This window comes from Cherax quadricarinatus, chromosome 36 (genome assembly GCF_038502225.1).
Source record: "Cherax quadricarinatus isolate ZL_2023a chromosome 36, ASM3850222v1, whole genome shotgun sequence".
In the NCBI taxonomy this organism is placed as follows: domain Eukaryota; kingdom Metazoa; phylum Arthropoda; class Malacostraca; order Decapoda; family Parastacidae; genus Cherax; species Cherax quadricarinatus.
This window is the reverse complement of record NC_091327.1, coordinates 23,042,435-23,060,009: the sequence shown is the minus strand read 5'-3', so window position 1 is coordinate 23,060,009 and position 17,575 is coordinate 23,042,435. Positions and strand designations below refer to the sequence as shown.

The 17,575-nt window shown below is 38.4% G+C and overlaps 1 protein-coding gene across 3 annotated transcripts in view; it reads left to right on the top strand.

Moving 5' to 3' along the window:
• The window catches only part of LOC128691376 (streptococcal hemagglutinin), a 257,026-nt gene extending 246,891 nt beyond the window's left edge, over positions 1-10,135 (top strand). For all 3 annotated transcript variants that reach the window (XM_053780219.2, XM_053780217.2, XM_053780218.2), the window contains one exon: positions 1,550-10,135. In XM_053780219.2, coding sequence (XP_053636194.1) covers positions 1,550-3,687 — 2,138 coding nt within the window. In that variant the 3' untranslated portion in view covers positions 3,688-10,135. The remainder of the gene's footprint in view (positions 1-1,549) is intronic.
• The last annotated feature ends 7,440 nt before the right edge of the window (positions 10,136-17,575 follow it).

Here is a 17,575-nt window from a genome sequence, read left to right as displayed (position 1 = left end):
ACTTGTTGCACAAGTATCTTATTTATCAACATGGAGTTGTATCTGACACCTTTCTCTGCAACCTGTCAAGTTCTGTTACTGTACCATTTATGAAAAAGCATGTAGGATTCATTTTAGTATTTTTCAGCACCTGGGTGCTCTCACCTTGCCTGCTCTCCTTTCAGAAAGATATTCTTTCAGTGAATACTCACACCATGATTTTTTATTGAAAATGACTTAAGCTAACTTTAGCTTTCCTTGTTAGCTAAGATGTTCATTCGTCACTCTGCTCCCATTTGCTGATGCTTTCCTCAGCCTTGTGGTACTTTTCAACCCTATTAGTTGGGCACACTTTGTGAATACAGTCTAATAATTGAAAAATTCCATCACATCAGAAAATTTCTTACACTGGCACATTTGCCTGGGAGTGAGACTTCTGTCAGGTCTGGAGTTTTTACATATATATTTTTATTAATATGGATAAGGTCTATGTAATGGAAATAAAAAAGTGATAGCAGGCTACATTGAGAATACAGTACACAAATAACCCGCACATAAAAGAGAGAAGCTTACGGCGACGTTTCGGTCCGACTTGGACCATTGACAAAGTCACTGTCAGTGGTCCAAGTCGGACCGAAACGTCGTTGTAAGCTTCTCTCTTTTATGTGCGGGTTATTTGTGTATCGTTCCAGTCACGGTATTGTGCCTTTTTTGTTATTTATTTGAGAATACAGCTTGTGGGGCAAAATATAAGGAGTCACCACTGACCAAACATTGTCACATATGGGTTATTTTAATAAAATTATACATGTTTGCCACACTAGTGAACACAAGTGGCACTTCTCTTTCGTTTTCTTGTCAATATATGCACCAAGTTCTGTAGCAGAATTCTGCATTAAATGTTAATGTAGTAAAATATTTTTGACATTTCAGATATGGAGTCTTGAATTGTAGTACTGTACTGAAATATACAGTACTGCATACATATTTTTATCATATTAGTTTGAGATGTGCTGAGGCACCTACACTGATACACTAGAAGTGTGCCAGTGAAGGCATGTGTCTTCCACAGAGGCAGAGTTAGATTGGTTGATACTCCAGACACTATCTCAGAAACACTAATTTCTTTGCGATCTATTATTTTGTTAGTATTTTCATTAAATTAATCAATATATTGATATCCATACTATGAAATTCTGATTCTTATGATTTTCTGGATTTTCATTCTCATTTAAAATGGAGTATTGGTGAAAATACAGTATGCCAGAATAAGATCAAATAATTTTAATTATTTAGGTTTATTGAGGATAATATTTTTTCAAGGTAATGTTTACTATTATAATGTGTTCCCTCAAGGGAGGTTCCTTGAAGCAGTTGAGGGGCTCTTGATCCAAGGAATTGAACCTGCCTTCCACTTCCTTGGATCAAACCTGAATGCCTCCCACATTCCCAGGTGCTGTGTAACCCTTCATGGTTTAACACTCGCCCCATTCTGTGAATATATATGTGAAAGTCTACTTGATGCCCTATTTTGTCCATTGTGTAAATGGTAACTAGTTTATTTTTACAGGTATAGAAGAAGTGCAGATCCCTCCAAGTCCAGCCACCTTAACAAAACAGCTACAAAGTGCTTACATGACAGAGGCAGCACTCTCTCCATCAGTCTCTCAGTCACAGCACTCTGGTTCTTCATACTCGTCACCAGGGACAACACATGACCTACCATTTACTGAAGCCCCTCCAACTTCTGATGACAACTTCTCAACCACTCTGTCTCGTCCTGGGTATTCTTCTGCTCCGTCAGCACCAGGATTATCTGTCACAGGTGTTTCCCCAGAAGGGGATGCACAACTGGGAGTACTGGCATCCCCATCTGGTGATGTTTACCTTCATCAGTCAGGTACAGGATTGGGCTTGGAGAGTTTGGAATCTGGAACATTACCTCTTGTAACAGGCATGGAAGTAAGAACAAATTCACCAGCCCTAAGTGATTTAGTATCTTCTGGTCCACTCTTGACTTGGTCTCCCAGATCTGCTGACTCCATGATGGCACAATCACCCTCACTTAATGATGCACTCACAGCCAACATTCCTCTTGATGTTAACCATAGTGAAGATTCATTATGTGACTCATCCACAGGCTTCCCTGGTCTCTTTTCAATAGAAGGAGATGGTGTTAGTGTATCATCAAGTACAAGTGAAGATATGCGAAGTGCTACACCAGGAGGGGCTTCAAGTAACCAGCAGCAGCACTTACATCACCAAGAGGAGGAGTCGGAGGAACAGGAGATAACCATAGATTTGCATCCAAGAGAGAGTGAACAGGACCACACAATTACATCTACTAGATCACCTACTGAGTTAGAACTACCTGTAGCTACTTTAAGTGGGATAACTTCTCATGGTACACAGTCATCCGGAAACATTGTAGTAAATCAAGCAGCACAAGATACACCGTGGAGATTTGACAATACGGTTGGGACCCATAACAAGACAGTGGTTAAACAACCTCGTGTGCTTACAAATGAACATCCTAAAGAAGATCAGCCAGCAGTAAAAAATGAGGAAGCCGCAGGTCCTTCTGATATTAATCAAAGTAGGTCAAAAACCACAGCCCATGCCTCACAGTCCAAAAGTAGAGAGAAGGGGAAGCATATACCAATCAAAGAGCAAGAGTTGGATGATGTTAAAATTGTTGCAGAGGTTGTTGCCAACAAAAGTACAAGTAGAGAAAGGAAGACAACTATGCAAAATAAACCAGATGGAATGGTTGATATAATAAACAGTAATTCTACTCCTCAAGAAGGTAATAACCGAAAACGAAGTCAACGAGTAGCATGTGCATCAGATAGAAAAAAAAACAATTTGGCAAGTGAAAATGAATTAACTGGTGATGAAATTCCAACCAAGAATGGTCATGATCAGGACTCAGACCTCCCAGATATAAAAGCTGAAAATAGCAGCAGTAATACTAGTAGAAGTAAACGTAGAAGCTCTCAGCGTTCTATTGCATCATCTCCCAGTACCATAATCCAGAGTTCAACATGCCGCAGTCGTTCAAAATCCCTGAAATCTGAAGCAGGTGTAAAGGAAGAGGAGGATGCTGGAGTAATTGATGCTGAAATTAAAGATGATAAACTTTTTATGAAGATTGACAAAGATCTCAAAGAAAGCTGTGAAGAGGGTGTTGGTAGAACAACACGTGGAGCTAAAAGGAGAAGTGAAGGGGATTGTCTTGGAGAAGTAAAGCGTGGCCGGGGCACTAGATCTGGGCGGAGTCGTAGTGATGGGTATGTATTGTCTGTGGAAGAGGAAGTGCTAAATCATTTGGATGAGGACTGTACGTTATCAAGGGGACTTAGAGGTCGTCATGTTAGTGGTACATCAGACACAAGTAGTAACTATAGCATGGAACGTGCAGTTACACCAGGGCCACGTGATTCTCCAAGTATAAGTGGGAGCAGAAGACGGCGGCCTCACAGTCGAGAAAGCAGCGCCAGTAGTCGAGATGGGAGTCCTCCAGTAATGCACATGCACGACTTTTCTCCCGGTGGCATAAATACTAGACGTTCATCCTCTCGTGACCATGCCAAGAAAAAGAAATGCTCATGTTGTGGGGGAGGGGAACAGAAAAAAAGTGGGTCTGGAAGTGGTAGACGATCATCTGCTAGAGCTACTCGAGGTTCTAGTACTGGTACTGTACAGTAGAAGGAACAACAGACTAATGGTTGTTTTTCTGCAGTGTAGACAGTTGCAGAAATTTTCAGGCATTAATGTGTAAAATCTCAAAACTTCAGCTGTGGTGGTTACAAATGAGTTTAGTAGTGACAGTGGCATCAAGAGCATTATCCATACTTCCCGGTAGCAATAGGACTGCAGTAGATAATTAAGCAGCTATATTCCCAGCAGTGGTGTTCTGTACAGCACATTTAAGGCCTAAATGCAGGTCTTCTGAGCAGATTATCTTCCAGAACTAAAGGTGTGGCTTTCTATAATTCAAGGAGGATATGACTGCTGGCTATGGCAAACAGTGGTCCTTGGAGAGTCTTGACCTCTTTCCACAGTGTAAGCATTAAGTGTTATAGTTTTAATGTTCCTTTTAATATTTCAAAATATTTTTATACTCTGGAAGACTTGCTCACTTATATGAGCTCTTACAGCACAATTTTTTTTTATGGGATGTTAGTGCCATACATTTCCATTTCACACTTATTGGACTGCATACCACTGGAAAGATTTCTCGGTGGTCATCGGTAGCTTGATTTGATGCATGTCTTGCATCAAATCATAGCAACGAGGTCACAATGATCATTTGTACCTGAATGCTTTTAAACTGGTGTTAGCCCACGTATGTTAGGCATCCCTGGAGTGTGATGCAGTCTTTCCTTCATATGTCTCTTTTTGGCTGTGTGCATACACATGCCTGAAAATCACAAATAGGTTATGCCACACGTGCACATCACAAATAGATATTCACATGCACACATACCAAAAATAGGTACAGCATTTGTGTATGATTCTCTGTGCGTGCATGCAAATATGCACACATGCATGTGTGTGTGCATGTGTACATGAGGGTTATAACTTTTTTACTTTTTTTCCAAATAAAATCTGTCATAAATCAATGAACTTTTGTTTAAAAACAATGAAAAAGTCCCGAATTCCTCTCAGTTTTCGAAAAAGGTCACCCCTAAATAAAAAACTATGACTCACCATATATCTGCATTACTACTCATAAATAGCCACTCAGGAAAGTACTAATTGGCAACTCAAATTAATGGAAAATATTAATCACATATTTACGTTACTAATCATAAGTAGCAACTCAGAAAATTACTAATTAGCATATTGTATTTCACAGAGGAGTGTATCAGTGAGCACTGCTTGTCTGACAATATATTTACAGGAATAGCCTAACTGTGTGGGTTTTCTTGTCAATATTTGACATTCATGTCACTGTAAACTTTTCCAGTTTCTAGAACTGTTAAGAAATTTCTGAAATGGTATAGAGGTTTGTAGAACAATCCAAATCCTGGTACAGTATATATAGACATGTATATATAAAAAGCTTTATGAACAAATAAATCAACTTATTGCCATTATATCTGTTTCAGAAATTCAGAATTAATTATAATGTCACACAAGAAAAGTGATACCTCCATAAAGAAGAACAAAGATATCTGGACCAATAATTTGGTGGGATTCCAGAAGTCACATAGGAGAAGAGGAATTGTGCCTTTAGAAGAATCTTTCACTAGAAGAAAAATGGAGAATGCCTCTCGAAATCCAAATCATTGGACGGTACCAGTTTCTTGAAGTAGAAATCAAAGAAAGAAAGGAGTGAATAGCGAAAATTTCCAAAAAAGTTACAAAATTATAGGGGAATAAATTGAATTTTCCACGTGTCAGATCAAGTAATATGAGCAAAGCTTGACAAGGTGAAGAAGACATGATGACTGTGTCAGGAGGGGAAAATATGATGCCCTGAATGAAATTTTTGATATCACAAAAGGAAATGGCCAATAGTTATTCTCTGAAGACAAACAGCTGTACCAGCTTCAAGTGGAAAGCAAAGAAGTGGGGTACTCAACAGGTCAAGTTGCAAGTGAAAAAACTATTCATCCTTCAAAAAGATGGAAACTACCTGCTGAATCAGCTTCAGCATCAACATCTTACTATCATGCATTGAGTGACAGTGGTACTGAATCTGAAGGGAGCAAGTATGAAGATGAAGATGAAAGTACTACTCTGCCAACCAAAAAACACAACAAAAGTAAAGTTGCAACCAGTTTGGTGACAGCCACAAAACTATCACCAAGTGAAGCTGCCAAGATGTGCAAACAATTGTCATTTGATGGCATTGACATTCCTACACCAAGTCAAGCAGCAATTTACAAGTCAACATACAAAGACGCTGCTAAATTGAAGGAGGAAGTGATTGAAAAGGTACAAATGGAAGAATGGTCTTTACTTTCGATGGAAAGCACACTGAGGAAAATGAGTATCAGGTTTTAGTACTATACTTAAAAGTGAAAGAACCGAAGTAAAACTGGATGCACTGCATTTGAAAGATGGCAAGGCTGAAACTATTTTTGAAGGAATGGCAAAAGTTATTGATGAATACAGCTTATGGAGTGCAATAAAGACGATCATTGCTGATACAACATACGTTAACACAGGGAAAAAGAGTGGAGCTGTTGTCAAACTGCAATGAATGTTCTCAGAGAATGAGATTAGCAAACCACAATTTTTCAGTTGTCAGCATCACGTTCTGGACAGGATTCTCCGTTTGGTAATGGATGAAAATCTTGGTGCGAAAACCAGTTCTCCAAATATCAAGTATCCATTTGTATTCCAACTGGTGAAGAATTATGAGGAACTAAAGGCACAGTTTGTTAGTGGAACAGAAGAGATCCTCCATAAATCAGGATAGAGAGATATGAAGTTTTTGTACCATCTAACACGAGTGTTTAGATTCTTAGAAGAAAAAAGGTACTTTCCTTTGATTAACTTTCAGAAAATTCCAAACAGCAATGTGAGGTAGAATTTAAAAGCCATTCTAGCTATTCTTGCATTCATTTTTATACCTACAAGATGGAAGACTATGGAGAAGATATGCAGATTCATTTCTTACACCTGGGCAGATTATTGGTGTACTGATCAGATGTACGATGAAAATGACTTCAAGAATTTGTCAGAAATATTGAAACCTTACAAAAAGCACTGAACTTGTAGAAAAATCACTGGAAGCAGGAGCCATCCACACTCAATATACCAAGAAGTAATCAGTGTGTTGAACATGCAATCAAAGTTATGCAGGAACTGTATGCTGCCTGCAGAAACAAAAGCTAACTGCAACTTTGGTTTTTGTCTAAGCAATAAGTAGTAATATATGTACAAACATGATGATAATGATGCTGTAAACCGTTTTATTTGTTATTAATATTACATGATATATGCATTCAAGTTACAGTATTTGTTCTCGTTACTTGTTTTTTTTTCATTTAGGGGCGACATTTTCTAAAAAGATGTTGAAATGAAAGGTCATTTCTTTGCTTTTAGGCAAAAGTTCATCTGATTAAGGTACATGAATATTACGTAAAAAAGTTATAACCCTAAATTGCGCACATGTGCCCCCACACACACACATGCATGCACATGCATACACACAAACACACACACAAACACTCACAACAGGCCTAGTGTCTAATCGACATGTGCCTAAGACAAAATGGTAACTAACACATACGCACACACAACAGGCCTAGTGTCTAATCAACATGTGCCTAAGACAAAATGGTAACACATGCACACATGCACGCGCGCACACAGCGATCAGTAAAGAGGCAGGGCCAGGAGCTGTGTCTCGACCCTTGCAACCACAATTAGGTGAGTACATGCGCACACACACAACACACATGGACACACACATGCACACACACTTGCATGCACACACATGCACACACACCTGCATGCACACACATGCACATGCACACACACATGCACACACACACACATGCACACACACATGCACACACATGCACACACACACACATGCACACACACACATGCACACACACACATGCACACACACACATGCATGCATGTGCACACACACACATGCACGCACACTCACACACAAGAGAGAGAGAGAGAGAGAAAGCTGAGTCTCGACCCCTGCAACCACAATTAGGTGAGTACACACATGCGCGCACACACATGCACACACACACATGCACACACACACATGCACACACACACATGCACACACACACATGCACACACACACACACGCGCACACACACGTGCACACACACACACACGTGTGCACACACACACACACACACACACACACACACACACACACACACATGCACACACACACATGCACACACACACGCACACACATGCACACATTGCACACACATGCACACATTGCACACACATGCACACATTGCACACACACACATGCATGCATGCATGTGCACACACACACATGCATGCACACTCGCACACAAGAGAGAGAAAAAGAGAGAAGCGAGCTTAGCTCTGCTCCTGTATCTATAAATAAATAACATGTATACAACACACACAAAATAAAATTCCCCTTCTAATTAGTATGAAGCATAGCTTCATTCTCATCTACCCCATTCTTCTTCAGTATCATTAGAAGTTAGTCACTCATAAATTTTAGCACTCCATTGTAGGGGTCACACCTATTGATACGCTTTTGGTGGACACTGTCTATTTCTTGAAGCTTGTCCTGCGCAAACATGTAAATATTTGTCATAAGTAATTTTGTGATTTCCCAGTTTCCTAATTTTTTAATCCCTCATTAGAAGTTATGAAGAATTGTTTGTATAAATAGACAAATGGTGTTCTTAAACTTCTAATACACATAGACTAGTATCACTTCTTGCTAGATCAAAAATTTTAAGTTGAAATATTAAATGGGCTCCTTGGTGATAGTTTCTACTCAAGATAAAAACTGGTGGCCAGTGAAGAGGAACCAGCATGCTGTCCATCACAATAATCCCATAGCATTGTTAGCATTTCTACTAAAGGGAAAATATGTTACTTGTGTAAATGAAATTTCTCCTGTAAAGCTACATGTTCTCTTATTGATAATACATTCCCAACCCAAAGAAGTCATTTTTATTTACTTTTTTTTAATATAGATAATTCACAAATATGGATCCATTAGCTGTGTTCATTATGGGTGTGGGTCTGTCCATAAGAGCAGATTGACAACAATTACCAGAGTGCTATATAAAGTGGTTTTGTTCAAGTGTAGTGTGTTTTCAAAAGAGCAGCAAATGGTTTGTTTCTGGATGTTTTGCACTTTTTACTGCTTGCCTGTACCAGGGATTATAGCACAGAAGAAAGAAATTCAGCCATTGTAATATATTGAAATTGGTGGAGTAGTATTTGTTCTGAAAATCCTGACTTTAAATCATGCAAGTCGAAGTGAAAACGATGAAAGTCCTAAACTTGTGGAACAATGACATTGTCACAAGACAAAACTATGCATTTTAGTTCCCAAAGTGAAAACTAGCATAGATATGTAGGCAGCATCTTGTGGAAAAAAAAAAAAAGCCGAGGAAGGCAGAACCCACACCTTCTGTACTTGCGAGTAGCTTATCTCACTGTAGTGTGTTTGTATTCCCGGTTTGGGGAAAGACTGCTTAACCATCATTTTCTGTTAATGGTGGTATTTAATTGTTCTTGCTCTATAAGAAGTGTAGAAATCTTTATGCAAGTTTCAGTTTTATGTTTCATCACTTAAAAATTTATTTGATGATCATAAATTTGACACTTAAGTGTTATATAATTACAGGAGAATACTCACTTAATATTTGTTAAATTTTAATAACATGTTTAAGCAAATATAAAATTCTTGTAGGCAGTACTTTGAATTATATTTTATATTAAAAAATAATTATTTTTTAAACATTGAATTAAATTTCTGGCATACATGCAATGTCAGAATCCAACGTTTTTTATATACGTTTATATTTGGGATGAGCCATGAATATGTATTCAAGTTCCCTCACAAATTATACATTTTATAGTGTACAATCATTCTGTTGCTCAGAATTGTGCTGATTTTTCTAGTGGACAATTGACTATACAGCTAAAGAGTTATGTTAGATAACTTAATGTCCATAATAATAACAATAATAATAATAATAACTAAATATTTTATTTAGATGTATATAAAGTGTGAAGGTTCCATCATTTCTATACCATTGTGTACCTTTATTGGCTAGAAAATATGTTGAGAACCTGTTTTCCCTTTTGATAAAGTTTGTAATTTGATCCTAGTGTGTTTTTATTTTACTTGTTTTTTCTATCCACTATCCCTGTATTAAATAATGCTTAAATCCCATCATGATGTGAACATTGTGCTTGTCAATTTTTTTATTATTTATATTGTACATAGCTTGCTGAGACTCCACATGTACACTCTTCTGCTCCATCATGGAGGAGGCTGGTCAGTGCGTCCTCCATTTCCTAGTTAAGTGTAAGTTTTTTCTTGATAAAAATGTTAATACCACTCTGTTTGTAAATGGTATTGTGTACAAAATGTTCATTCTTTTTGTATTTGTGTAATGTATGTACAAAACGCATAAATCCTTTCATTTTTGCAGTAAAATGAGGTTTAATTTACCTTCTGGAATCAAATGTATTTGGAAGAGGAAAAGAAATACATGAATCCATAAATAAGGATGTATATCATCACTGGTGAATCAGTTCATTGCTCAAACCTGCACCCACACTCCCAGCTCATCTTGCATGTCTAAAACTCACATTCACACTTCTCAAATACACATCTAAATTCCATAACACAAAAAAAGATTAATAATAATAGCCCTTTCAGTGTCTCCAGTGTAGATCTATGTCACTAACCAGTGTTGCTCACGTTGATATGCATTTTAACCCCTTTACTGTCGCAACCCCAAATCCTGAAGTGTCTCCTGGTGTCGCAAAGTTTCAAAAAAAAAAAAAAAATCTTAAACGATAGAGAATCTTTTCCCGATTGTAATGACACCAAAAGAATGAAATTTGGTAGAAAACTGACGGGATTACACTCTCATGAAATTAGCGACCTCGGCGATATTTACGAATTGGCGATTTTGCCCACTGAGTCCTATTTTCGGCTAATTCCATTGTTCCAGTCGACCAAACTGATAGCTATTTCTTTAGAACGCCGTTTTTTCTATTGATTGAGTACAAGAAACTGCCCATTTACCAATTTCAACTACCCAATAATGTGGTCAGAAATTTGCAATTTGGCCAATTTCACAAAAATTAAAAAATATGACAATTTCAAAATAGGATCCAGGATGAACAATGCAGACATTCCTGGCTCTAAAATAACATATGCTATGTTCATCAGTCACATCTCCAGGCCCCTCTGATATTACTCTTGCTTTCTATTCTGAATTTTTATTCAAACAAAAAATAAGATTTACTGTTATGCAGACTACTGCAATATTGTAATTGTATAAATAATGTCAACCCATTCACGACTGCATATTTGAATGGCTACTTGGACATTTATTGGAAAAAGACATCATTTGTTTACTTTTGAACATCGGCAAAAATCAAACATTTTCCCTATTATGAGTGCCATTTCAAGGTTCTTTTCATAATAAAACCAACCAAAATCACCTCTATTTCTATAATAAGTTTTCCATTCTATCAAATGAGACCAAGAAAACGAGACTACAACCATAAATACTATACGAGAATAGACCACAAATTCAGCATTTTAATAAAAAAAAAAAAAAGTCGGATTTTTTTTCTCATGCACTGCGTGCTGCAGGATTTTTTTTTTATATGGTGCACACTGACCACACAGACCCATTCTCTCACATGTGGGCCTACCAGCTTTCTCCTGCTTGATTTGAAGCCGCTAGAATTTGAGTATATATACATCAAAAACGGTGGCTCGTAAGATGTATATATACGACCGAAACAGTCAAAGGGTTAACCACATGCCCTCAAATGTACTGAGAGCTGTAAATTTTGGCCATGTGGAGAAGTGCACAATATAAAACAAAAATCCAATCCTATACAGTGCACAATGGAAAAAGCAAAGCTTGAACCTAGTGTTTGATTTAAAATGTTGGCTTTGAGGTGTTTTCCAGAATAGTTTTTATTGGCTGTTTCTTGGTATCAATTAATAGAACAAATGATTTCAATCAGATTCAGACCAGAAGTATTGTAGCTCAAAACAGTTCGCAAAGTGGTAGAAATTTAATTTTTTTGGCAATTTTCCTGAGCAAGGATAGGCCCCCCCCTACTCCTCCCCTGGTCTGTTTTTTGGGTTTTGACTAGGTATGCTTCAATCATTGAGACAGGCTAAATCATGACCAATCATTCTTGGAAATATTTTATCATCTGCCGTCTCCCACTGGAGGGTAAGTGTTATATAGAAGAGGCACAGGGACATGATTAATGAACAAAGGAAAGGTTGCTTTAGTGACTAGAATGCCTACTGTGTTTATTTTGTATTTTTTAACTGATTTTTTTTTAATTTTATGTAAAATTGGCCAAATTGCTGACTTCTGTGAACTTTATATAGCTCTGATAATTGAACTGGTGGTTTCTTGCACTCCATTGACAGGGCAGAAAGCATACTTGTAAAATAGTTGAAAACTGGGTCAAAATGAGCAATGGATTTTGCTTGAAATATTACTCAAATTGGCAAAATAGCTTATAAGAACATAAGAAAGAAGGAACACTGCAACAGGCCTACTGACCCATGCAGAGCAGGTCCATGTCCCCCCCCTGGATAAGCCCAATGACACCCCCCCTCCCCCGATTAGCCCAATGACCCACCCAGTCTGGTCACCCACTCAAGGATGGAGCACGGCACCAGACCCAGCAGCACAAGCTAGTCTGGTCCAACTCTCACCCACCCACACCCACTCATGTATTTATCTAACCTATTTTTAAAACGACACAACGTTTTAGCCTGAATAACTGTACTCGGGATTTCCACTCATCCACGACTCTATTACCAAACCAGTGCTTTCCTATATCCTTCCTGAATCTGAATTTTTCCAACTTGAAACCATTGCTATGAGTCCTGTCTTGGCTAGAAATTTTCAGCACGCTATTTACATCCCCTTTATTTATTCCTGTTTTCCATTTATACACCTCAATCATATCCTCCCTAATTCTACACCTTTCGAGAGAATGCAGATTCAGGGCCCTCAGTCTATCCTCGTAGGGAAGATTTTTGATACGTGGGATCATCTTTGCCATCCTCCTCTGTACGTTTTCCAGAGCATTTATATCCATTCTGTAATACGGTGACCAGAACTGAGCAGCATAGTCTAAATGAGGCCTAACCAAGGATATACAGTGGACCCTCGACCAGCGATGCCATCGATTAACGATAAATCTGACTAGCGATACATTTTATCGCAAAAATTTTGCCTCGATTAGTGCTAAAAAACTCGACCAACACTATTCGTCCCGTCTGAGACGCGTCCACTTCTGGCCAGTGTTTACAAGCCAGCCAGCCACCACGGTCGCTTCCAAGCATACAATCGGAACATTTCATATTATCACAGCCTTTTTAGTGATTGCACCTGCAAAATAAGTCACCATGGGCCCCAAGAAAGCTTCTAGTACCAACCCTACAGCAAAAAGGGTGAGAATTACTATGGATACGAAGAAAGAGATCATTGCTAATTATGAAAGTGGAGTGCGTGTCTCCGAGCTGGCCAGGCTGTACACAAAACCCCAATCAACCATCGCTACTATTGTGGCCAAGAAAACGGCAATCAAGGAAGCTGTTCTTGCCAAAGGTGCAACAATGTTTTCGAAACTGAGATCGCAAGTGATAGAAGATGTTGAGAGACTGTTATTGGTATGGATAAACGAAAAACAGATAGCAGGAGATAGCATCTCTCAAGCGATCATATGTGAAAAGGCTAGGAAGTTGCATGATATTTAATTAGAAAAATGCCAGCAACTAGTGGTGATGTGAGTGAATTTAAGGCCAGCAAAGGTTGGTTTGAGAGATTTAAGAATCGTAGTGGCATACATAGTGTGATAAGGCATGGTGAGGCTGCCAGTTTGGACCAAAAAGCAGCTGAAAAATATGTGCAGGAATTCAAGGAGTACATAGACAGTGAAGGACTGAAACCTGAACAAGTGTTTAATGGTGACACTGACAATGCTGTGAACCACTTTAGGAAAGTCATAAAGGAACGAGAGGTACAGGTAACTATGGACAGATATGTTGTGCGACAGAAGTCCAGTGACTCTGAAACTGGTCCTAGTGGCATTAAAAGAACAAGGGAAGTAACCCCAGAAAAAGACTTGCTGCCTCAAGTGCTAATGGAAGGGGATTCCCCTTCTAAACACTAACACCTCTCCCCTCCTCCCATCCCATCAATCATCACCAGATCTTCAATAAAGGTAAGTGTCATGTAACTGTGCATGTAATCTTCAGTTTGTGTGTATTAAAATTAATATTTCATGTGGTAAAATTTTTTTTTTTCAATACTTTTGGGTGTCTTGCACAGATTAATTTGATTTCCATTATTTCTTATGGGGAAAATTAACTTGACTAACGATAATTTTGACTAACGATGAGCTCTCAGGAACGGATTAATATTGCTGGTTGAGGGTCCACTGTATAGAGTTGAAGAACAACCTGAGGACTTCTATTATTTATACCTCTAGATATGAAGCCAAGAATTCTGTTAGCTTTATTGCAAACACTAATGCACTGTTGTCTTGGTTTTAGATTACTGCTAACCAGAACTCCTAAATCCTTTTCGCAATCAGTACTATTAAGATCTACATTATTTAGTTTATGTGGCATGGTTATTTAACTGTCCAACATTTAGAACTTTGCATTTGTCAATTTTAAACTGCATCTGCCACTTCTCCGGCCATTGCATCAGTCTATTCAAATCATTCTGGAGTGCTCTAGTGTCATTAGAATGAATTGGACGGCCTATTTTGGTGTCATCAGCAAATTTGCTTATGTCGCTATTTATTCCCTCATCTATGTCATTTATGTAAATTGTGAACAACAACAGGCCCAACACTGACCCCTGAGGAACACCGCTTGTGACGTTCCCCCATTCTGATTTCTCCCCATTTATGCAAACTCTCTGCTGCCTATTTGTCAGCCATGCCTCTACCCAGGAAAAAATTTCTCCTCCTATTCCGTGTGCCTAAAGTTTCCTCAATAGCCTCTGGTGTGGAACTCTATCGAAAGCCTTAATGAAGTCCATATACACAATATCACATTCATTACCATGATCTACCTCCTCAAACACCTTAGTGAAAAAAGTTAGTAAATTCGTAAGACAGGAACGCTGCTTTGTAAAACCGTGTTGAGATTCATTAATCAAGATGGCTACGAATTGCTTCGGCAATTATTGATTCCATAAATTTTCCCACTATGGAGGTAAGGCTTATTGGTCTATAGTTCGAAGCCAAGGACCTGTCACCTGCCTTGTAAATAGGTATTACATTTGCCATTTTCCACTTATCAGGCACTATGCCAGTTTGTAGTGATATGTTAAAAAGATTAGCCAAAGGTATGCTAAGTTCCACTTTACATTCCTTTAACACCCTTGCAAACAGTTCATCAGGGTCTGGGGATTTGTTAGGTTTTAGTTTCTCTATTTGTCTGAGGGCCATGTCACTAGTTACCGCAATCGTACATAGTTTATTATCCTGTTCTACATAATCTATTCAGGAATATCACTAGTATTTTCCTGGCTGAAAACTGAGAGGATGTAGGTATTGAGAATTTCACACACATCCTTATCACTGTCAGTGATCTGACCAGAGTTACTCTTAAGTGGGCCAATCTTGTCCCTAATCTTACTTCTGCATACCTGAAAGAACCCTTTTGGGTTAGTCTTTGAATCCCTTGCAACCTTAGCCTCATAATCCCTTTCTGCTTTTCTTATTCCTTTCTTTATTTCTCTCTTTAATTGAATATATTGATTTCTTAACTGCCCATCCCCTCTTTTGATATGCCTATATATGCCTCTCTTTTGACCAATGAGATGTTTTAATCTATTGTTCATTCATTTGGGATCATTTTTGTTAGATCTGATTTCCCTACTCGGAACAAAAGTTGTCTGGGCAGCTAGAACTATGCTCTGAAAAACGTCATATTGGCAACCAAGTTCACCTACCTGACCTGACCCATAGTCAGGACATCCCAATGTAGCCCACCCAGGTAATTTTTCAGTCCCATGAAGTCGGCCAAGCGAAAATCTGGGACAGAGATTTGATTGCAGTTATCTGGGAAATTCCATGATATATTGAAACTAAGTGATTTGTGATCACTATCCCCAAGCTCATCATTAACCTCAAGATTATTAATTAGTGAATCTTTGTTGGCAAGAACCAAGTCAAGCAGATTGTTTCCTCTAGTTGGTTCTGCCACAACCTGTTCTAAAAAGCATTCCTGAACCATATCAAGAAAGTCACTAGACTCAAGATTTCCTGTCATGTTGTTCTAATCTATTTGTCTAAAGTTAAAATCTCCCATTATCACAACATTTTCATATCTAGATACCTTACGAATTTCGTCCCATAACAGCTTACTGCACTCCCTGTCAAGGTTTGGGGGCCTATAAATCACACCCAAAATTAATTTGTCACGTCCCTCGAGAAACTGTAGCCAAACAGATTCTGTGTTCAATGTTTCTAATCCTATATCATGTCTAAGACAACAATTTAAATTTTCTCTGACATACATTGTCACTCCACCACCCTTCCTGTTGACTCTATCAGTGTGGAATAGTTTATAACCCTGTATGTTGCATTCAGAAGGCATTTCTCTGTCTTTCAGGTTGAACCAGGTCTCTGTTATACCAATAATATCTATATTACCTGCACTTGCAAGTAATCTTAGCTCATCTATCTTATTTCTTAGACTCCTAATATTTGTATAGTAAACCTTAAGGGAGCTAGTCACTCGTTGCCCTCTACTATCTCTTTGTTTGTACCTCTGTATGTATGCTAAAATTTATAAATAAATAAATAAAAATAAATCAATTGATTTGCCATTACTAGCAACTTTATTTTGAATATTGTCTTTTAAACATATCCTTGAGGTATCCTGGTAATAACTGCTGTTTTTAACCCTAATGCTGCAGCCTGATTGTTTCCCACAAACACCCATACCTCTATACTCTATCAGTTTAAATTCCTAGACAAGTCATCAATTACCCTCTCAGTTGAATTGGCTAACGCAACCACTCCATCCCCAGAGAGATGAACCCCATCCCTTGCATACATATCACGTTTGCCAAAGAATAGGTCCCAGTTATCACTGAATGGGATTGCAAGTTCCTTGCAGTACCTGTCTAGCCAGCAATTTATACCAATTGCCCTAGACATCCATTCATTGCCCACTCCCTTTCTAGGCAAGATGCTCCTCAAGGAAGGTTCCTTGATGTTGGTGAGGGGCTCTTGATTTAGGGAATTGGATCTGTGCTCCAGTTCCCCGAATTAAGCCTGAATGCCTTCCACATTCCCCCCAGGCACTGTATAATCCTCCGGGTTTAGCGCTTCCCCTTGATTATAATAATAATAATCTGAATATAGGAAATAGCATGGCAATACCCTCCCTCAAATAATACCTGATACCTCCTGTTTCCCAGGTACTGACTTAGCACTTTTTTTTTTATAATAATAATAATCCCAGGTACTGTATAACCCTTACTCTTCCCTCAAGAAAGGTGCCTTGATGCCAGTGAGGGGGTTCTTAATCCAAGGTACTGGACTCCTTTCCTGAGATCAAACCCATTTCCTTCCATTCTCCAAGCTCTATGTAAACCCTACAGATTTTGTTTCCTCCTGATCAAAATAAAGAATGACTCCCAAGTTAATTGACGAAAATGGTATGCAATATGGACAAGTAAATGAATAAGACACATGTAACAGTTGGGCATCTATTGCTGAAATAAAGCTTCACATTGTTCACACGTAAGAAGTTAATTCTTCTCCAAGTTGAGGGACTAACCATCTCAATAATCATTTCTCCAAGGTCGATGGACTAATCATCATCTTTACCTCGTCATTATTGCTGTCTCCA